Genomic DNA, 17913 nt, shown 5'->3' with positions numbered 1-17913 from the left:
TAGAAAGTTTCATTTGCAGAGCCAAGCAGTTATGCAGACCACACACACACACACACACACACACACACACACACACACACACACACACACACACACACACACACACACACACAGAAAACCCCCCAAAAAACATTTCTACAGACAGTCTTTTTCTATCTTGCCTCTGTCAGTTCAGACTATGATGACTTTATTTTATATTCAACTTTGCCACCCTTTCAGACCTAGAACAAGGGTTGGCTCTACAATGTGTCTTGCTGCTCCTGCTCCTCAGATAGGTGGCGAAAAATATTTGACATCTCATATCCTCTGGGATTAGCTACATCTTTAAAATTGGAATTTCAGTATAGTACACCTCTACCGATAACAGCACCAATGTTTAGTATTGGATTTTCTTTTTAGAAGAAGAATGATAAAATATATTGATGTGACATGCACAGGTGGCTATATTTACCTTATCCATCTCCACTAGATTTCTGCTTGTCTTGCATAATTAACAAGCAGTTCCATATAAAACTGTCTTTAAAAAGTCTGCCAGAGACTTTTTAAATGAACCCTTCAGCCTCATATCATCTATGTAGCTTGTGCCATACAACTAAACGAATTAAACTAAAATGACAAAGGTTACTGTAATTACTCATTTAAGGATTTATATATTGAAATAATTGCCATAAACTTACATTTTTCAGTGGTTTAAAAGGTCTTTTGGTCCAATGTCAAATAAAAGGACACATGTCTTAAGACATATGTAAAGTAGCTTTAGTAGGTGAGATGCAGAATGTAAAGCAGGACCGAACACTTTTTTTCTTTTATAAAAAATGGCTTTCGGACAGTAAACAGATGTGCATACTGTTCCATATGTCATATACAAATGCGGTTATCAGAGGACTTGGCAGCACCGGGATGCAGCCAGAGTTCATTGTTGTTGTCCCTCCTTTCATGTTTGAGGTGATTTGTATATGCATTCAATCATTATAGACGCGCAGTGTGTCACTAATGAGAAGTTTAATGAGACTCTCTCCAGGACAAGCGGCCAGGGCCAAGGCCTTAGACGGATTATGAAATCTTCTATTTCCTTTCACAGCATGGGGTGTTTTTCATTATTGCACAGTACAGACGCTTACGGAATTCTCTATTATCGTGAGCTCTGCAGCTGTGTCATAGAGTGGCGATAACACCACTCGGGCTAGAGCCAGAAAGAGACATTACAGATTAATGACAGGAAATGCAGATCTGTATAAACAGATGCACCTGTTGCCCTTAAAATATTGCCTTTTTTTTTTTGCACTTTTATTTTTTTTAATTTTGTTTGTAAAAGTGACTGAGATCCCCTCTAAATTCCATTTTGAATGTTAGAGCTTAATGTATGAGATTTCTCAGCTGGATTCATTCAGTTGGGAAAGCTGTTACCCTGATTGCTGCTTGCATTTTATTACTGTCAAATTGTCTTGCTGATGGAAGCTAAAGGTAGGATTAGAGCTGACTAGGAGAACAACAGGTATTATGGGAAAAACATGTTAGCTTGTTTTTAATGTTTTCCTCCTTCTGATTCCCCTTTGTGTGCTCCTAACAAGAATTCAAATGATAATTCTTCAGTTAAGTTGTTGTCAGAACAGTAAGGTCTGCCATCTGTAAGTGGGAGGCCTGTAGTTAGGAGCGTGGGAAGAGAATAATAGATATGCAGGTTCCTTTGGGTCCTTGACTCAGTCTGAATGAGCAGGTGTGTATGTGTGTTTCTGCTTGTATACAGAGAATTACCTCAAAACCACTCTTCAGTGCATTGAAATCTTTATTCCCTGTGGTTTTTGCTATACTTTAATTACCTGTCTTGGTAGTATTGACCAAACACAAACCCCACTGGTTAAAAAAACAAAAAAAACAAAGCAAAAAAAAAAGCAAAAAAAAAGAAGAACGACCGAAAAGAAAAACAAAAACCCCCCCCCAAAATCAAGCACTGATTTGAAGTACCATTTTTAGAATTTATTAATGAAAGGTATCATAAGAATTGGTTCTGGTGACATTCCTACTTTTCATCTAGTCTTTGATGAGAAGAATAAAGTAATGTTCTGTTATCTTCGATTTCTATTAGTGTTTTTTCTTTATGAGGAATCGATGCTGTTTTGTTGTTTTCATTTTTCGTTTTATATAGCTGGATTTTGTTTTCTTTAACCAACAACTCCACTAATGCAATAATTTGCACAGGAACAGCTACAGAAACCTCAAAAGTATCTGGACAAATGTGTGCACGGCTGAGCGTGAAATACACATCAGGAGCACATCATGAAACCAGAATTACAAAAGCATACAAATTTCAAAGTGGGTTCAAATTTGTATTCACATTTTCATCATGAGTGGATGCATTTATTTTTTTATTTTTTTTACTTATTTTCTTATACTGAAGGTTTTCTGATGTAATTAAAGAGTCATGTAATTGAGTATTAGTGTTTTACTGGGTGTAAAAGGAAAACCTGCAAACACTTACATTACTTAAAAAATATTTGACCACCTGTATAGATGCATCAATGAAATTTTATTTATTTTTATTGTGTGTTCCATGACATCGTGTACTTCACAATTGCTGAAAACACACACTCTTTGTTTTAATGACTGTTGACATGATTGCATGTGTGGAAATGTGTTTATGAGATTCATACAGTAGGCACTCTCCTTGTATATTTTATGAAGTCAATGACACAGAAAGACAAGTGGCTTACTAAAAGGGGTCAAGTTGTGCAGGTGCTGGGGGTTTTAAATTCCGTTTGAATTCACGGTGGTTCAGATTTTTACACTCGAGTGCTTCTGAGCTAAATCTTTCTCAACCATGTTATAATATAATGAAGCACTGAAAGGGGAAACTCACTGTCTTAAAGGAGGCCATGTCCTAGACTGTTGCCAGATGAGGATCTTCCAATTCTTTGGTTGGATAAACAATTTCATACATGTCTAAATAGCTATGTATTATCTTAAGTACTGTTGTATTAATATATTAGTACACTACAATTGCCACATAAGTTGCATGCTTGTTTTTCCCCCTCCCGTTTTGTGGCTTTAATGATTGTACTAAACTCTAGTATACCGTTTTTGTACTTCTTGTGTGTCTGTGCTTGCATGCTGGTGCACAAGTTCAGGTTTGCCACAACGGGATAGCAATTAGCTCTAAAGGGGCCTCCAACAGAGTGAAGTCTTGACCCTAACTCTGTATCCAGCCTTGCCAAGCCGTGTTGGACGGTGCCAAACCTCAGTGGGTGAAAGAGCATGCAGAAATTCCTAACACTTCACTACCCACTACCACAGTACCAACCCCCTTGGCTTTTTCTTCACATTTTGTCTTCTGGGTAGTAGAATATATATATATATATATATATATGAACAAAAACAAACAAACGAATAAAAAACCCTCGACTTTAGGAATGAATAATTCTTTAATTTCAGCTGGCATTTTTTTCTTGGCCTGTCAAGCCCAGCAGAGATATTCCTGTTTGAGAAAACAAAGCTCTCAAAAATCTTAATGCGGGCTTTGGCTCCCAGAACTGTTATTATGATTCCCACAATCGAACAGTACAGCCAGAGGCAGGCACATTTTAAAATTTGGTGGGGTAAAAGTAAGCCAGTGTGTGCTTTGTGTATGTGTCTCTCTGTGTGCATTTGACTGCACACAGAAATGCATTTTTATATTAACAGGTTATAACAGCGAGACGTATTCATACAGATATGTTTTTATATGTCCTCCATTTGTGTATGTGTGTGTGTGTGTGTGTGTGTGTGTGTGTGTGTGTGTGTGTGTGGCCCTAATGTTGAGTTAACTGGCATTGGGTGTAACTGGCTGACTCACATTTCAGGGCTGCCTACACAGTCATAAGGATAAGAGGTGGATTATTCTGGAATCTCACACATCTTGGCCAGAGGCAGCTTTGATAAAGCCATCCCAATACCAAGTCCCATAGAGAGGACTAGGCAGTGCTGTAGTCCCTCATGTGAATGTTTCAAGGCATTCAAAGACTGCTTATTTTCCCTGTGTGTCTTGTTTGGATGTGCCAGAATTTTCCTGTGAATGTTTGTCAGTTCCTCGGAGTGCGAGATGACACAGTTTAGGGAAGTTAAAATTAAAATTTATGCTAAACATTGAGATGCTTTGACTTAGTGCTCAGTTTGTTGTCTCTAAGGGTTAGCTTTCTCCCTTTTATCAGGGAGAAACATAATCAAAGCTATTAATACCTCCCTTGTGTTTCATGTGTTTATCTGTTTATATGCATGTGTGCTTTTGAGCTTGTTTGTTTGTGAAGTCAACTTCAGATTTCCTAGTTGACGTGGCACTGCCTGTGTGTGAGTATTCTGCTGTTAAGTGTCCAGACTGCTACATCTTGCAGATCTAGAACAAAGTATAAGGAATTGGCAAAGCGGCATAGAGGGATTGGGAAATGGTTTGAGAAAGTATGTTTAAATTAAGCATGCACTCAGTAGCAGAATAGTGTACATGGTTAATGAGATATATGCATGGGACTATATGCCTTTCACATGCTCACACACATGCTTACTCAACTGCAAAAGGCTGTATTACTCAGTGTAGTTTTCCTTCCCATCTGTTGGGAACTGAAGCTATTCTAATTTACTGTACATGGTTAACATTTGATGTAACAAATTAAACAAAAAATACTGGTAAAAATAGTTTTTTTTTCTGGTTAATCATGGTAACATATTGTGAAGTTACAGTACAACCTGCATGCAGTATTTTCCATTACAAAGTCTGAACTTACCTTTGAATTATAGAATGGAAGCGTCTCTAATTTTTTTAAAGATGGTCATGAGATGAAGGCCAACTAAATAAATAAATCATCTTTAGAAATTTGTGTAATCGTTTATTCATGAGGTGCCGCGATAAATCTGTTTTCAGTAATAGCTCTTACCTGTTATGTTGTCCCCGTGAAAATGAGACCATGGGTCTGAGGCCCACTATTCACCTCAATCTCCATATCATTTGGCAGATTGGGGACTACGGGTATGTCTTCACAGGCATGGGTTAAACAGATCAAACAGAGAAATACTGACTGACAGCTAAGGACCTAGCAAACCATTAAGACACTACCATGAAGCCTCTGTTGCAGAGTACGTTGTGATTGTACGCCACTAAATTCATCCATAGAAAGATTTAGCTGGCGAGGTTATTGCATTATTACATTGCTGGTAAAACAAACAGCTGCTGTGGGCATTAGTGAAATATAATGAAAGGAAAAACTGTGTCTAAACATGAAGAGGCACAGAGAGTCACAGTTACATTCTAGCTGATGTGTGGCAGCAGCCATTCAGCTGCTATCAGCTACTTTCAGAACACATGAGATAAATCCACGCATTTTTAGGCAACAAATGAACCTGTAAGCTGCATTATTTGTTTTAAAATCTTAAAAAAAAAAACGACTAAAAATGTGGGACGTTTACAAATTACACCTCCAACGGATGCTTCTGTCCTGCAACATTCAGTGATAGAAGCTGCATTCGGTAATAATAGAGCACACTGTGTGAGTATATTTATAATGGTTTAGTACCAGGTTTCGAGATAAAAATCGAACCGTGTGAGAGGGAAAAGAGGAATAGATAGCTTTATCTTTCATCATCACTATCATTAGTCTACAGTTGCTTCGTATGAAAGTCAGGGAGACAGCCATGATTTATTGTCTAGAAACACTGTTTTTGTACCACTAGAGCTTTTTTTTTTTAAATCCTGGGTTTATTGTTTATTCATTTACTTTTAATGCAGTGTCTTTCATTTATAATGTATTATTTCCTCAAATGCATTAAAAAGCTCATTACTCTCTGTGTGTGTGCGTGGGTGTGTGTGTGTGTGTCTGTGTGTGTGTTTCACACGAACAAAACACTCTTATGATTCTTCACTGCCTTTAGAGAGAACTAACAAACACATGATATTAATTTTATCTGCTTGGGTCAGCTTCTTCTTGCATTGAAGATTTTAGAGGCAGTAAAACTGTCTGGTCATTGTATCAGAACTGGTAAATGTTTAATTTCATGTATGTGTGTTAAAGCTGCCTTATAATAACTTTCTTGCATGTAAAGATTAACGGGGACAGTGGTGTCTGCATAGATAGTTGTGTTCTTTATTTGTGCACTGCAGCTGAGCTCAGTTGTTGTAAAATAGCTATGCACTGTTATACAATATATGCAGCACAGAGATATAGCGCTGACAGTTTTTGTTGTTTTGCATACTGTGTATTTATGCTAAGTTATGTTTTGCCTTTAGCATGTGTGACCCCCTTGCTTAGTTAATGTCTCTTGTGAGTTCCAGACTGAATTATGCATTCTGATTCATAGCTGTTTGTAGAGTCAGTAATGATTTAAAGGTATCTAATTTTGTATGGATGGCGATGCATGGCTGGATTATATCTGGTTTTAATATTACTAACATTTGGCAGTTTTATGATCATCACATACTCTGCAGTGCAGTACATCTTACCACAGTGGCCACTGACCTCCTTAGAGAGCACCAATTCTGAAAGTAAGAATGAAAGTTAGTAAAATGGAAGAAAAAGCATAGAGAGCAGAGACACCCTAAACTGGGTCATCAAAGGCAGTTACCTCAATTCATCTCTAATAATATACCCTAGCCCTGGGCCCAGGTTTGCTGGAGTTGCCTGTATGATGGCTCAGGTTGCTTGATGAATGAGTGTGCCAGGCAGCACTATAGCCTTCCAGACTGTGCTGCAAGGCTCAGAGATTGCCACTGAGGACAACCATGGTCAGCAAATCAATTCATAGCTCTCTAGAGAAGTAGTGAGTGCTTGCAAACCCATCTGCCTTTAGCATGGATGATTCACTTGTCACCACATTTTCCCCATAGCCTGTGGGATGTTCTCCTGTCCTGTTTTGAGCAAGATTGGTGTGACTGAAGTGACTTCACCTATGCAATATCTGAGCTGCAGCCTATTCTGCAGGGCAGGATATGGGAATGTCAGTGGAGATTTAATTAACACCTAAAGGCTGTGTAAGCCTTTACGCTATGCGCTGATAACAGCCAGCTTGCATCCCATTGGAATTTCGAAGCAATTTTTTCATGTCTATTAATAGTTTGGAGTACGTGCTGGGACAGACAGATCAGAGATTCCTGAGCAGAACTTTGATTACAACATCAGACATGCTCGTATCTCACCCGGGGAAAAGACTGCTTTAGACCAAGTGGGGCTTTGGCTCAGAGGCAGAAAACAGCTCTTAATTCTACATAATTGTACTGTCCTAGGGAATAGTTTGACCATTTTAAATACAGAAGGGATATTCTGGCATCTCTTCATTAAGAATAATCCTTCTGACCCACATCTTATTACCAAGAGCATTATGCAATAATCAAACAATGTTGGAAGTTCTGTGTAATAATAATAATAATAATAATAATAATAATAATAATTCATTGAAAGTATATTGAAGTACATCTGAAATTGCAGGCATGTAAAACAAATTATAAGTTAACACAATAGTTATTTAGAGTCTTCAATGTCAGGTCAGGTTAGTGGTGGCAAAGCATATGAATGACTAATCTGCATAATTCTGCACACACAGGAAATATGTTTTTTTCTTATGGTAATAATATTGAGGTGACAAAATAACTGAGGTATTTGCATGGTAATTAGCACTAATGATGTTTTTAGCATGGTGATTATATGAGCGTCTGCTGAGGCTGAGCTTCCTGAGGGATCTGAAAAGAAGCTTTATTGTCACAGCTTTGTCTTCCTGCTATTGCATTGAGTGAGAAATTGGTTCCCTCCCTCGTGTTAGCATAGCCACTAGGAAGTAGCATTAGCCATTAGTACAACACCAACTCCAAAAATGTGAGTAAAATGATTTGCAGATCTCATAAAACCATGTTTTATTCATAATTAAGCATATAAAAAATATCAGATGTTTAAAATGAGAAAATGTGACAGTTAATTTTTTTTTAAAAAGAATTTGATGAATTTGATTGCATCAGGATTCCAGCTGCTCAACAGTCCTCTGTCGTCCTTGTCATATTTTTCATTTCATGATGTACCAAATGTTTTCAGCTGGTCAAAGGTCTCAATAACAGGCAGTTCAGCACCCAGACAGTCTTGCTGTTAAAACAGAGGAAGTATAAGGTTGAGCATAGTCTCCCTGAAATATGGAAGGTGAGAGCATGTGTTTTAAAACCTATATATACCTTCCACCACCGATAGTGCTTTTACAGATGTGCAACCTGCCAATTCAATAGGCACTAATGTAGCCCCATACTATCAGAGGTGAAGGCTATCTCTGAACTGAGTGTTCCTCACCTCTTTGATCCACCTGTTACACAGTGGCCATGTTTTCTAAAAGAATTTCAAGTTTTGTTTGTCTGACCAAAGAACAGTTTCAAGCATTGCCTTAGTCCACTTTAAATGTTCACTGTTTCTGGATCATGTTCCCGTGTTCACTTGTTTGCATGATACAGCTTTAACCTGCAATTGCCGATGGCACGGTGAACTGTGTTCCCGTCTTGATTGCGTGATTTAAAATCTATGGATATGTACAGAGGCAAAATTACAAAAGTGGTGTTATTGTCCAAGAAATTTTGTATCTTATGGTACAGACATACAAAAACATGCAGAGAAAGTAACAGAACAATTGCTCTGGTCTTGTTTCTGGTGCAGATTTTGCCAACACAATGGACTATTTCATTTCATTTTTGTGACCAGATCATGAAAAAAAAAATAGTGAATCAGTACGTCCTAGGGGCACTGGTCATCATACAATACCATATAATCCACCTTTCTTTGAAGGTTTACTTCCAGCTAGACAGAAACCCCCCAAAAAGATCCAGAACTCAGTGGAGGAATTACATATCGCAGCTAGCCTGGCAATGCCTTTGGCTACCCTGGGAGGAAATGGAGAACATTGCTGTAGGCAGGGAGATGTGGAATACTCTGCTTAGCCTGCAGCTAACACTGACTTTTGATAAGCAGAAGAAATGGGATGTATGGCATACAAATAAAAATGTCACAGTGCAGTTAAAAGATTTGTAGTATAAAGCAGTTAGGCAATAAGTGTACACAAAAGAACAGTCTGAATAGTTTATTCTGTCACTGATTATTGACCTTTCAGCAGGTGGATACTTGTAGGAATAAATTATGTGACAGCTCTTAAAAGCTGGTAGTGGCAGCTTCAGGGTTGAACGGTGTATTTCTGTTAGATAATCAGCAAATCAATGATTTGCTTTCACCATGAAAGCTATGTGATTTATTACAATGTTTATGCCTTATCCCTGGCATTTGAGTATTCTGTTAATTTATGTGAATCTGCATCAGTGACAGGGAAATCAAGTTTTCATTACAGACTATTTCCCTAAAATGTGAAAACTTGAGGACTGAAAGAATTCTGCCAATAAGTTGCTTTATCAGGTGTTCAGATAAAAAAAAATCAGTTATGTGAGTGTATTTGAAGACCCCAAACACAACTCAAATTCTAAAGCTATTTATAAATGCTTTAATTAACTACGCACTATTAACTATCCAAACTTAGTATGGTAGCTGAGTAGACTTAGTAGTAAACTTAGTAGAATGAATGAATGTTCCCTATAGTAGGTGTTTATTTGTGTAGTCATGACTGTAAAGCCTTCTTAACCTAAATGAAGTAAACAGTCTTTCTCTAACTGTGACAAATACATTCTTGTATACGTAACTAAACCAAATACAAATATGTACATTGCCTTATGTGTTTCCAGTTGTTGGAGATGTTTTCTGATTTGGTCCCTTCACCATAATCCACATATTAAGTTGTCATTCCGTTTATATATCTAACATTAAATAACTATTTCTGTTTTACCATCCATGTACAACACAGCTGTGTGTGAAGGTTAACTTAATGTGAAACAAATGTGAAGTCATTTTGAAATTAACCTGAGCGTATTTTTGTGTTGTATATTCAGTAAAAAAGGAACAAACAAAAAACCCCAAAACAAACAATAACAACATCATAATATCCTAAAGTTGCGTAACTTTTTTTTCCTCAGATTTAGTCTTTTATGTGTTTTTGTTACTCTCTGTAAATGTTGAGTGTTTGAGTTACATTATCATCACTATCATGACTGAAAAAGCGATGCAGATTTAGGACAGGTTTGCGATTGTTCATTTTGCTGCATTAAAGCGTGTAAACAAATGTATGTTTGCCATTCCAGCCACATTCATATGAAACCATTACAAATGTCAGTAGGGCATGCAGCCAATATTAAACCATATTAACACTGTGACTCTGTTGCTAACCATTTCTTATTTGCAATGATGCCAGTTTAAATGCCGTTTCTTGCCTAACAGGGAATTACAAATGCTAAATCAAGCAGCACAAATGAATGTTCACTGCGCTTGTCAGGACTGGATGGAAATTATTCATGCAATATGAATCTTTTCCCTCCAAGATGAGAGAGTATGTCATCTGCACTGCATGATGTGTCTTCTCTAATGGATACAAATACTGCTCTGTTATGAAAAGGACTCTTCAGAGTTTTTTTTTTTTTTTTTTTTTTTACAGTATTACAGTATTTGAATGCAAACAATATTTAAAATAACATGTTTATGCTAGCGTAGAATGCAACAGCTGCAGGTCTGTTTGAGTGTCTTTCTCCTTCTCTTCCTTTCTTTGTGTGTCAATGTTATATATTTGAAATATTAAACAGTAATATCTGTTAATTATATTAGTAAACAAAACAAATATGACAATACTATAAATAATCTATTGGTGTTGATTGTGTGTTAGCAGATGCTTTCTCTTTTCCCGACTCACCATAATGACTCTTTTAGCATCTTCATCTGAAACCCTCCATGTTTTCATGTTCATGGTGCCTGAATGACATACTTCTTTATGAGCTCTTATTCTTAATTAGAACTTTTATTGCTTTTTGGGGGGCAATAAACCATATTTAAGCTTTAAAATTAGGCCACTCAAATTTGTGTATGGTGCCAATTTGTAAGGCACCTAATAATTTGTATTACCCATATGAAACCATGTGAAGAACTGCCCTGTGTCTGCTGCCTTGTGTGACTGTTGGAGAAGGAGCAGTGTGACCTTAAAGGTGAAAAATTTTACAGGAGAAAATTACTGAGAGTCAGATCAGAGAATCAAAGATTGTACACAACTAGTAAATTCATCTTTGTGAATAAAAACATTGCCTAACCTGAAGAACAGCTGAAGAAAAGCCACCCTGCACAGTTGTCTTGGTAATGAAGTTAAAGGAAAAGATCCGATGGTTGCCCTTTTGTCCAATAGGGAACCATGCACAACTTGGATATTACCTCGCTGAGGCAGCACTTAAAGACTATACCTTCAGCTCGCTGTGAGCCAATTTCATGGCTGATCTCCTCAGTGTGAGGGAGTGCGACAGGTCAGTTCTATCCCAGCAGGAAAGGCTTGACCCAGTGGCTTTCGACGACTCTGTCAATGGGATCCATTCCAGTGATGATTCTTTTTAACAGGGTCAAGAGAAAAATCCAATGCAAATGAAAGATTTATTATTTATTCATGCATGTCCTTGCTATTGCACATTTTTGATTTCCCGAAATAATTACAATGTTTTTGACCAAAAGACTACACGTTCACCTCAAGTATGACCTCTATCCGGGTTTAATCGAGGAATAATTCATGAGATTTTGAATACAGTTGTGTTTTTAATTTGACTGAATTTTTGTTAGTAGGTTGTGAAACAATAAACAAAATACCAAACTATTACATTTTCAAGCCTACTCTCACATCCTGTCACTTTTCTGTCAGAAAAAACAGTTTTTATATCAGAAGAGTCTGATCATCAGCAGTAATAAGTCAATCTGCTACACTCATGCGTAACCGTAACATAATTTGAAAAAAAGACACTCTAGACTTGATAAACATGAGCAAAAAAATCTTTATCTGAACTATTTTCAAATGCTTAAGACCATGAAAGAAATGTTTACATTTATATAAGAAATATAAAACACTTCTTTTTCCTTTTTCACATTTCCAAATCCCATTTGACAAAGTCACATGATTAGGTAATTATTTGTATTAATTATATATGATATAATCAATATTTATTAAATTAATATTTAATTTAATAAAAAGAACTAAAGATAAAATTAATTAAATGGTTACTGACAGTAATTACTAGCTCTACATTGACAAATGTGCCCTTGTTTCGTATTCAAATGTTTGTTTATTGTATAGAATATTTTAATTTTTAATGTCACTTTGTACTTGGGTTTGTTTGTCCTGTTGGACAGAAGCATCTGACTGCTATCGCAACACGATGAGTCATTAATGGAATTAACTATATTGTATGACATGATGTGTTAGTGTAATGGGGTTCATTTATATAGATTTCACTGATTCTGATTCTAATAAGAAAAAAAAAATCATATTTCCTAAATGAACAGCTGAAGACATTTCTATACAGACAAGCCTTTAATTAATTTGTTGTTTTATGTTACATTATGTTTTTTTAAATTTCTGGTTTCATTGTGAAGCACTTTGTGATTTTTATCTGTGAAAGGTGCTGTATAAATACATTTTACTTACTCAATAGCAAAGATTGATGAAAAATGAAATTCTGCACGTTTGTCCGGATAGACATTTTTATAACTTGAGGAAACACTCGAATTGGACATGTGACATGTGAGAGCAGGAAAGAGCTGTGGATTTATTAGTAACTGCTTTTTCTTTCTGTTCTAAAGCATATAAATTGAAAAGACACTTTCTGAGTCCATTCTAATGACTTCCTGAGAAGTTGTTCCTCAGCTGCCACCCTGTGAAATGCAAAAGATTTATAGGTTTGCTTTTGCTCAGTATTTAATTAGTTGAGGGAAATGACAGGTTCTCTGAAAAGCTAACTACTGTATGTGTTTGCAGGGGAAGCAAAGGACAAGTTACATTGGTAATAGGGCTCAGATTTAGACTTCCCTGTCATTACTGGATTTATAGTCAATTTAGGCAGTAGGAGGTCTACTTACACCGAATCTTTGAAATTCTATCCCTCTATGGCTGCCTCTGACATACACATGAGGAAAAGCAAAAAATTTGAAATAATTCTTCCATTGAGAACCCCATTAATTAGTGGTGTAGGCTGACCAATAACATTCAGTATTCTAAGCAGGAAAACTGCAACATAAAACATTAAAACAACTTATATTTATATATTATAAAGAAACAAACAAAGTAACAGAAAAAAAGATGACAGTAATGAAATCAAAGCATCTCTTAATAAATTCTATGAAGAGCCATCTGGGAAGCAGAAACATGATGGCATGATATTCTATGTCTTTCGAGGCACTGCCATAAAGTGATGCTGCAGTAACCAGTTGCTTAGGCGATAAAGATTTTCTTATAGCAGCACGACAATCTATGGTAGATGCACTCGATAAGAAAACATAGAAAAAAAATATCTGTGCAACGTTATACATGTTAATTAAAAAATTAATTCAGACTCTTGGAATTTTGTGCCAAGATAATGATCTGTTGCAGATTTTTTTCATTAGGCCAATAAATGTGTGTTCTCTGTTCTGCTCGATAAAGCTAGCAACAAAGTTGTATGGGGTGTTTGTTTCCATGGGTGCTTCTAATACATTAAAATATTTATACACAACAGAAGATGGATGATCTCTCTGTAATTCAGAAGTAATAATTTTACAATTACAAAATAAAACATTTTTATTTCCTTTTTTAGAGTAAAATATAGACACATAAACCTCTTTGATAGTCAAACAGTTCTTTAAGCTACAGTAGCTTGGCTCAGATGTTAGCAGTTCTCCTTTACCTTTCTTTTTTTTCTTTCCTTTCGGATTTTGCATTGACAGATGGTTCCTTTCTTCTTGAACGGGAATAAAAACATTGTTTTTCCTTTTTACAAAAAGAGCAATTCATATCAATGTCAAACATAGTCAATAAGGGTCTAAGGTTGTTTTGCTAGGAGTTGTGCTGTAGGTGCTTTAGACTATTTGCTTGTGTGATGCTCTTGCTTTACATATTTTTCATGTGACTAACATTAAAACTCAAACATTATTCATGTATTTTTTTAACAGTTGCAAAGAAACTGTATATTGTGGATATTGTGAACTTTCACTTATTGCCAACTTAGAAACTGTAAGAAACTGTCTGTGTTTGTCTATGTGTGTATTAACAACTGCAACTCTGCACCATGTTGTGTAACTTCTGAGTGAGAAAACTGGAACATTTTAGCATAAAATAAAATTCACTAGAAGATAAGGTCAGTGGTGATGTCAATTATAGGTAAATTAAAAATTAATAGTACCGAGGGCAGGGGCAGATGTGCCTGAGGCTGCTTCATAGCTTGCGGACAAGATACTGACATGTCTCCTATTAATTATGACACTTATCCATTCCATTAAAATGTCTAGAGAGCTACTAAGTGATGGGTATCTGGCAATTACTGAGTAATGATGGGAAATATTAGATGACATCCTCTTTACTGCTCCTGAAAAGACTTTCAACAGACGGCCACTATCTAAGATACGGCCGGGGGAATACCACTGAGATTCTACTCTGTCCTTTTTTTTTTACTCTTTGCAGAAATTTATTAACCCTGATACTTTATATTTACTAGTTTATTTTCAAGTGCTCTTATATTTTCCCAACCACAGGTACACATTGTGCCCATTTAAAGTCTAATGGTTTAGATTTTGGCATCAATTACATCTAATCATCTCCTGTCATTCTCTTTTAAAGAAGGTCCTTTCACAGTAAAAGAAAAAAAGATGCTCATATTAGGAAAGGTGCAGCATGTTACCTTTTACATGCAGCTCTCCACTGTGACATTTCATTAACACTTTGATATGAAAAAAAACAAACATCCCTTTTCACTTTTTTTTATTCAGTGCAGTATATGGCTCAATTACAAACAAATAAGTGGAAGGCTAAGTTGACTAAGGTGGTTCAAAGGAACTTTTCCCAAGAATCATGCCCTCTGAGTACATGTTACCATTCAAGTGTAGTTATTGTAAAAATATATGGTTCTATTGTTTCTGGGTTTGCAGGTAAAGAAGCTGAAACGTATCCTTCCAGCTTCCAAAAAGGCTAGAATGTCAGAAAAGGGTTCATTTTTGCCTTGTGCAGTTGTGATCCTTGTTACTGTGGTAGTCTTGAATATTGCTTGTTGTGTTAATGGCTTTTCTATTGGTCGTAGAGCAATATTTGCTAGCTCTTTTTTCATTAGTTTACAAACTGGTAAACAAACTCTTATTCTAACCTACTGCCAGGAAAGTTAGATGGCCAAAACATTTCTCCTCAGTCACCTTTGCAGGTCGAGATAAAAACAAATACACCAAAGTTGTAGTAATGTGAGATGCTGCATTATTATCTGACATTTCTTTTAAATACAAAAACACCTGAGAAAATAAAAATGTTTCCTTTTGCATAAATACAAACCAAAACCTTTTTCAATATGTGAACTAACCTACGAATTCAAAAGTGATAACTCGACGTCATATTCATATTCACACTTCGCTTTAAATTTGCAAGTGTGGCGTTAACTTATGTTTTAAAACTGACTGACTGAGGATTTTACGCAAAGGTTATAAACCTTCTTAATATGATATAGCATCACAGATGGAATTAAGATTGGATACAGTATTTATGATATAGAGAATATATTTTAGAAGAAAACCGAACACAAAGAGATGACAACAAAATGCATGTATGTGTAATTTCTTGTTGTTGTCATTGAGAGTGGAGAGTTCCAACTGGAACAGAGCCAATAGCAGTTCTTGTAACTGCCAGATTAAAAGCTCTACAAACTGTCTTATCAAATATGATGCTTTTACAATTTCCATAAAATTTAATTTACTAATAATTTCAATACATTTATATAGTTTTATATAGTATAGATTCTATCTATGGATACGTTGTATTCAGCTATTTAACCACACATATCACATGTATCCAAGTCATAGAGTGTGGAAAGTCTTTCACTGGTCTTTTTGAAGTGAGATGTTAGATAATTTCAGCAGACTAACGCTAAATCTGTGTGCATTTATCTTTCTCCTGTAGGGTGATGAAGTCCTGACCGTCATCAAAATGAAAGCACAGTGGCCCGCCTGGCAGCCGCTTAACGTGTAAGTGATATGTCTTTAATTATGATGATGCCTATTTGTGGTTTTGGAAGGTTTATAAGAAATGTAACAGGACATTATTTTATGCTTTATACCAGGACGTTTCAGTTATCGTAATATAAATAAATAAATTAGGTAATTATCATGTCATGCATTCAAATATTCCTGAGGTTGTGAAATAAAACTCTTTTAGACAATAATACATAAAAAAAACATTTTTCACTTATAAATCGATAAACAAAATTCATAAATTGCCTGAAAACCCTAATTGATTGTATAAAATGAATAATACAAATAGTTAAACTTGCTTTTTAATACTGTTTAGGACTTAGATGTGTAAAGATGCATAAAGGCTTGTGAGCAAAAATAAACTGTCAAGGCCCGCGGTACTCATTTGTATCTTGGATCTGCAGTGGATCAATGACAGACCAAAAACAAATAAATCATAAATTTATCAAACCCAATCCTGGCAATGTGATAATGTGATATGGGGCTATAATGTGTCAGAGCTGCTACACAGGAACAAGTTTAATCTAAATTGACTAGGATCACTTCTGGAATTTGATGATTTTTGTTTGAAATCAATATATCTCAGATATATACTAGTGTATCTCAAAAAAAAAATTAGTTTTGATGATTATGGCTTATAGGTCATGAAAATAGAAATGCAGTATTTCAGATTATTAAAATTTTTAATTTTAAGTTTGTCAGAGATTTACAGTTAACAAACAGTCAGGTGAGTAAACAACACTGAGACACTTGAGATTGATAACGTGCGGCACGGGTGAAACTCAGACAGAGAGTCACACCGAACTGCAGCATTCGTTTATTTTTATAGGTTACATCATCAATATGCAAATATAATCACATTTCCTGTTACGCAGGTCCTGATGCTGTCTGTGTGTAAGCTGTGTGTGTGTGTGTGTGTGTGTCACAAAGTGTGTGTGCTACAAGTCAATTTCTAAGAATAAGATAATACAAGTCAACTTCTGCGGATGTGTATTTCTGTACTGATCTCTTGCGGTAAAAGTCACAGAGTCACAGGGTCAGCTTCCTGTTTCAACAGAAAACTGTGTCTGGTGAAATATGTGAACATAAGTATAACATAACATTTGAAGCATAATCAAATAAAACATTAAAAACTCCCTGACAAAGTTACAGTGAATTATTTTTCAAACATTATGAATATGGTCTAATCAGTCTATTCTAGTACACACAGTCATCAACACCCTCCGCAAGGAGCTACAGACGGTCATTACTGAAAAAGGACTGGCTGGCAGAGTGCTTTATCGTAGTCTTGAGCCTCATTTCTTCATATTTTGCTTCCAAGGAGAAAGACTTTCTTGTAAGGCAACAACCAGGCTGGACCCAAGTTGCAGGCTGTGCAACCATGTCCCAGAGACTCTCGAGCACATAGCTGTAATATAAAAAAATTCAATATGGGACACTATACAGTGAGAGGCACAACCAAGTTACTGGGATATCATAGAGGAACATTCATGCCACATGGAAGTTCCCAGCTCCTGATGGGAGATACTGCCAAAGGTGGTTAAGAACCCCAAAGCTAAGGTCCTGTGGGACTTCAAGGTCCTGTGGGACTTCAAGGTCCTGTGGGACTTCAAGGTCCAGACAGTCAAGCAGCTGCTGGCCAACAAATCAGACATTCAGATGGTTGACAAGGAGCAGAAGACCACAGTTATGATTGATGTGGCAATCCCCTGGGACAGCAACATCAGAAAGAAAGAGCACAGAAAAAAACGGAGAAGTACCGAAGGCTGAAGGGATAACTTGAACAGATGTGGAATGGTGAAGTCCAAAGTGGTCCCAGTGGTAATAG

At 36.2% G+C, this 17913-nt stretch overlaps 1 protein-coding gene across 1 annotated transcript in view; it reads left to right on the top strand.

The window, feature by feature from the left end:
• The window catches only part of spon1a (spondin 1a), a 57776-nt gene that overhangs the window by 23981 nt on the left and 15882 nt on the right, over positions 1–17913 (top strand). Inside the window, exon 7 of the mRNA XM_042213783.1 lies at positions 16015–16079. Within this exon, the coding sequence (XP_042069717.1) occupies positions 16015–16079 (65 nt within the window). The remainder of the gene's footprint in view (positions 1–16014; positions 16080–17913) is intronic.

This window comes from Haplochromis burtoni, unplaced genomic scaffold (assembly GCF_018398535.1).
Source record: "Haplochromis burtoni strain Fernald_Lab_line unplaced genomic scaffold, NCSU_Asbu1 Contig_11, whole genome shotgun sequence".
NCBI classification, from domain to species: domain Eukaryota; kingdom Metazoa; phylum Chordata; class Actinopteri; order Cichliformes; family Cichlidae; genus Haplochromis; species Haplochromis burtoni.
This window is presented reverse-complemented; position numbering and strand designations above follow the sequence as displayed.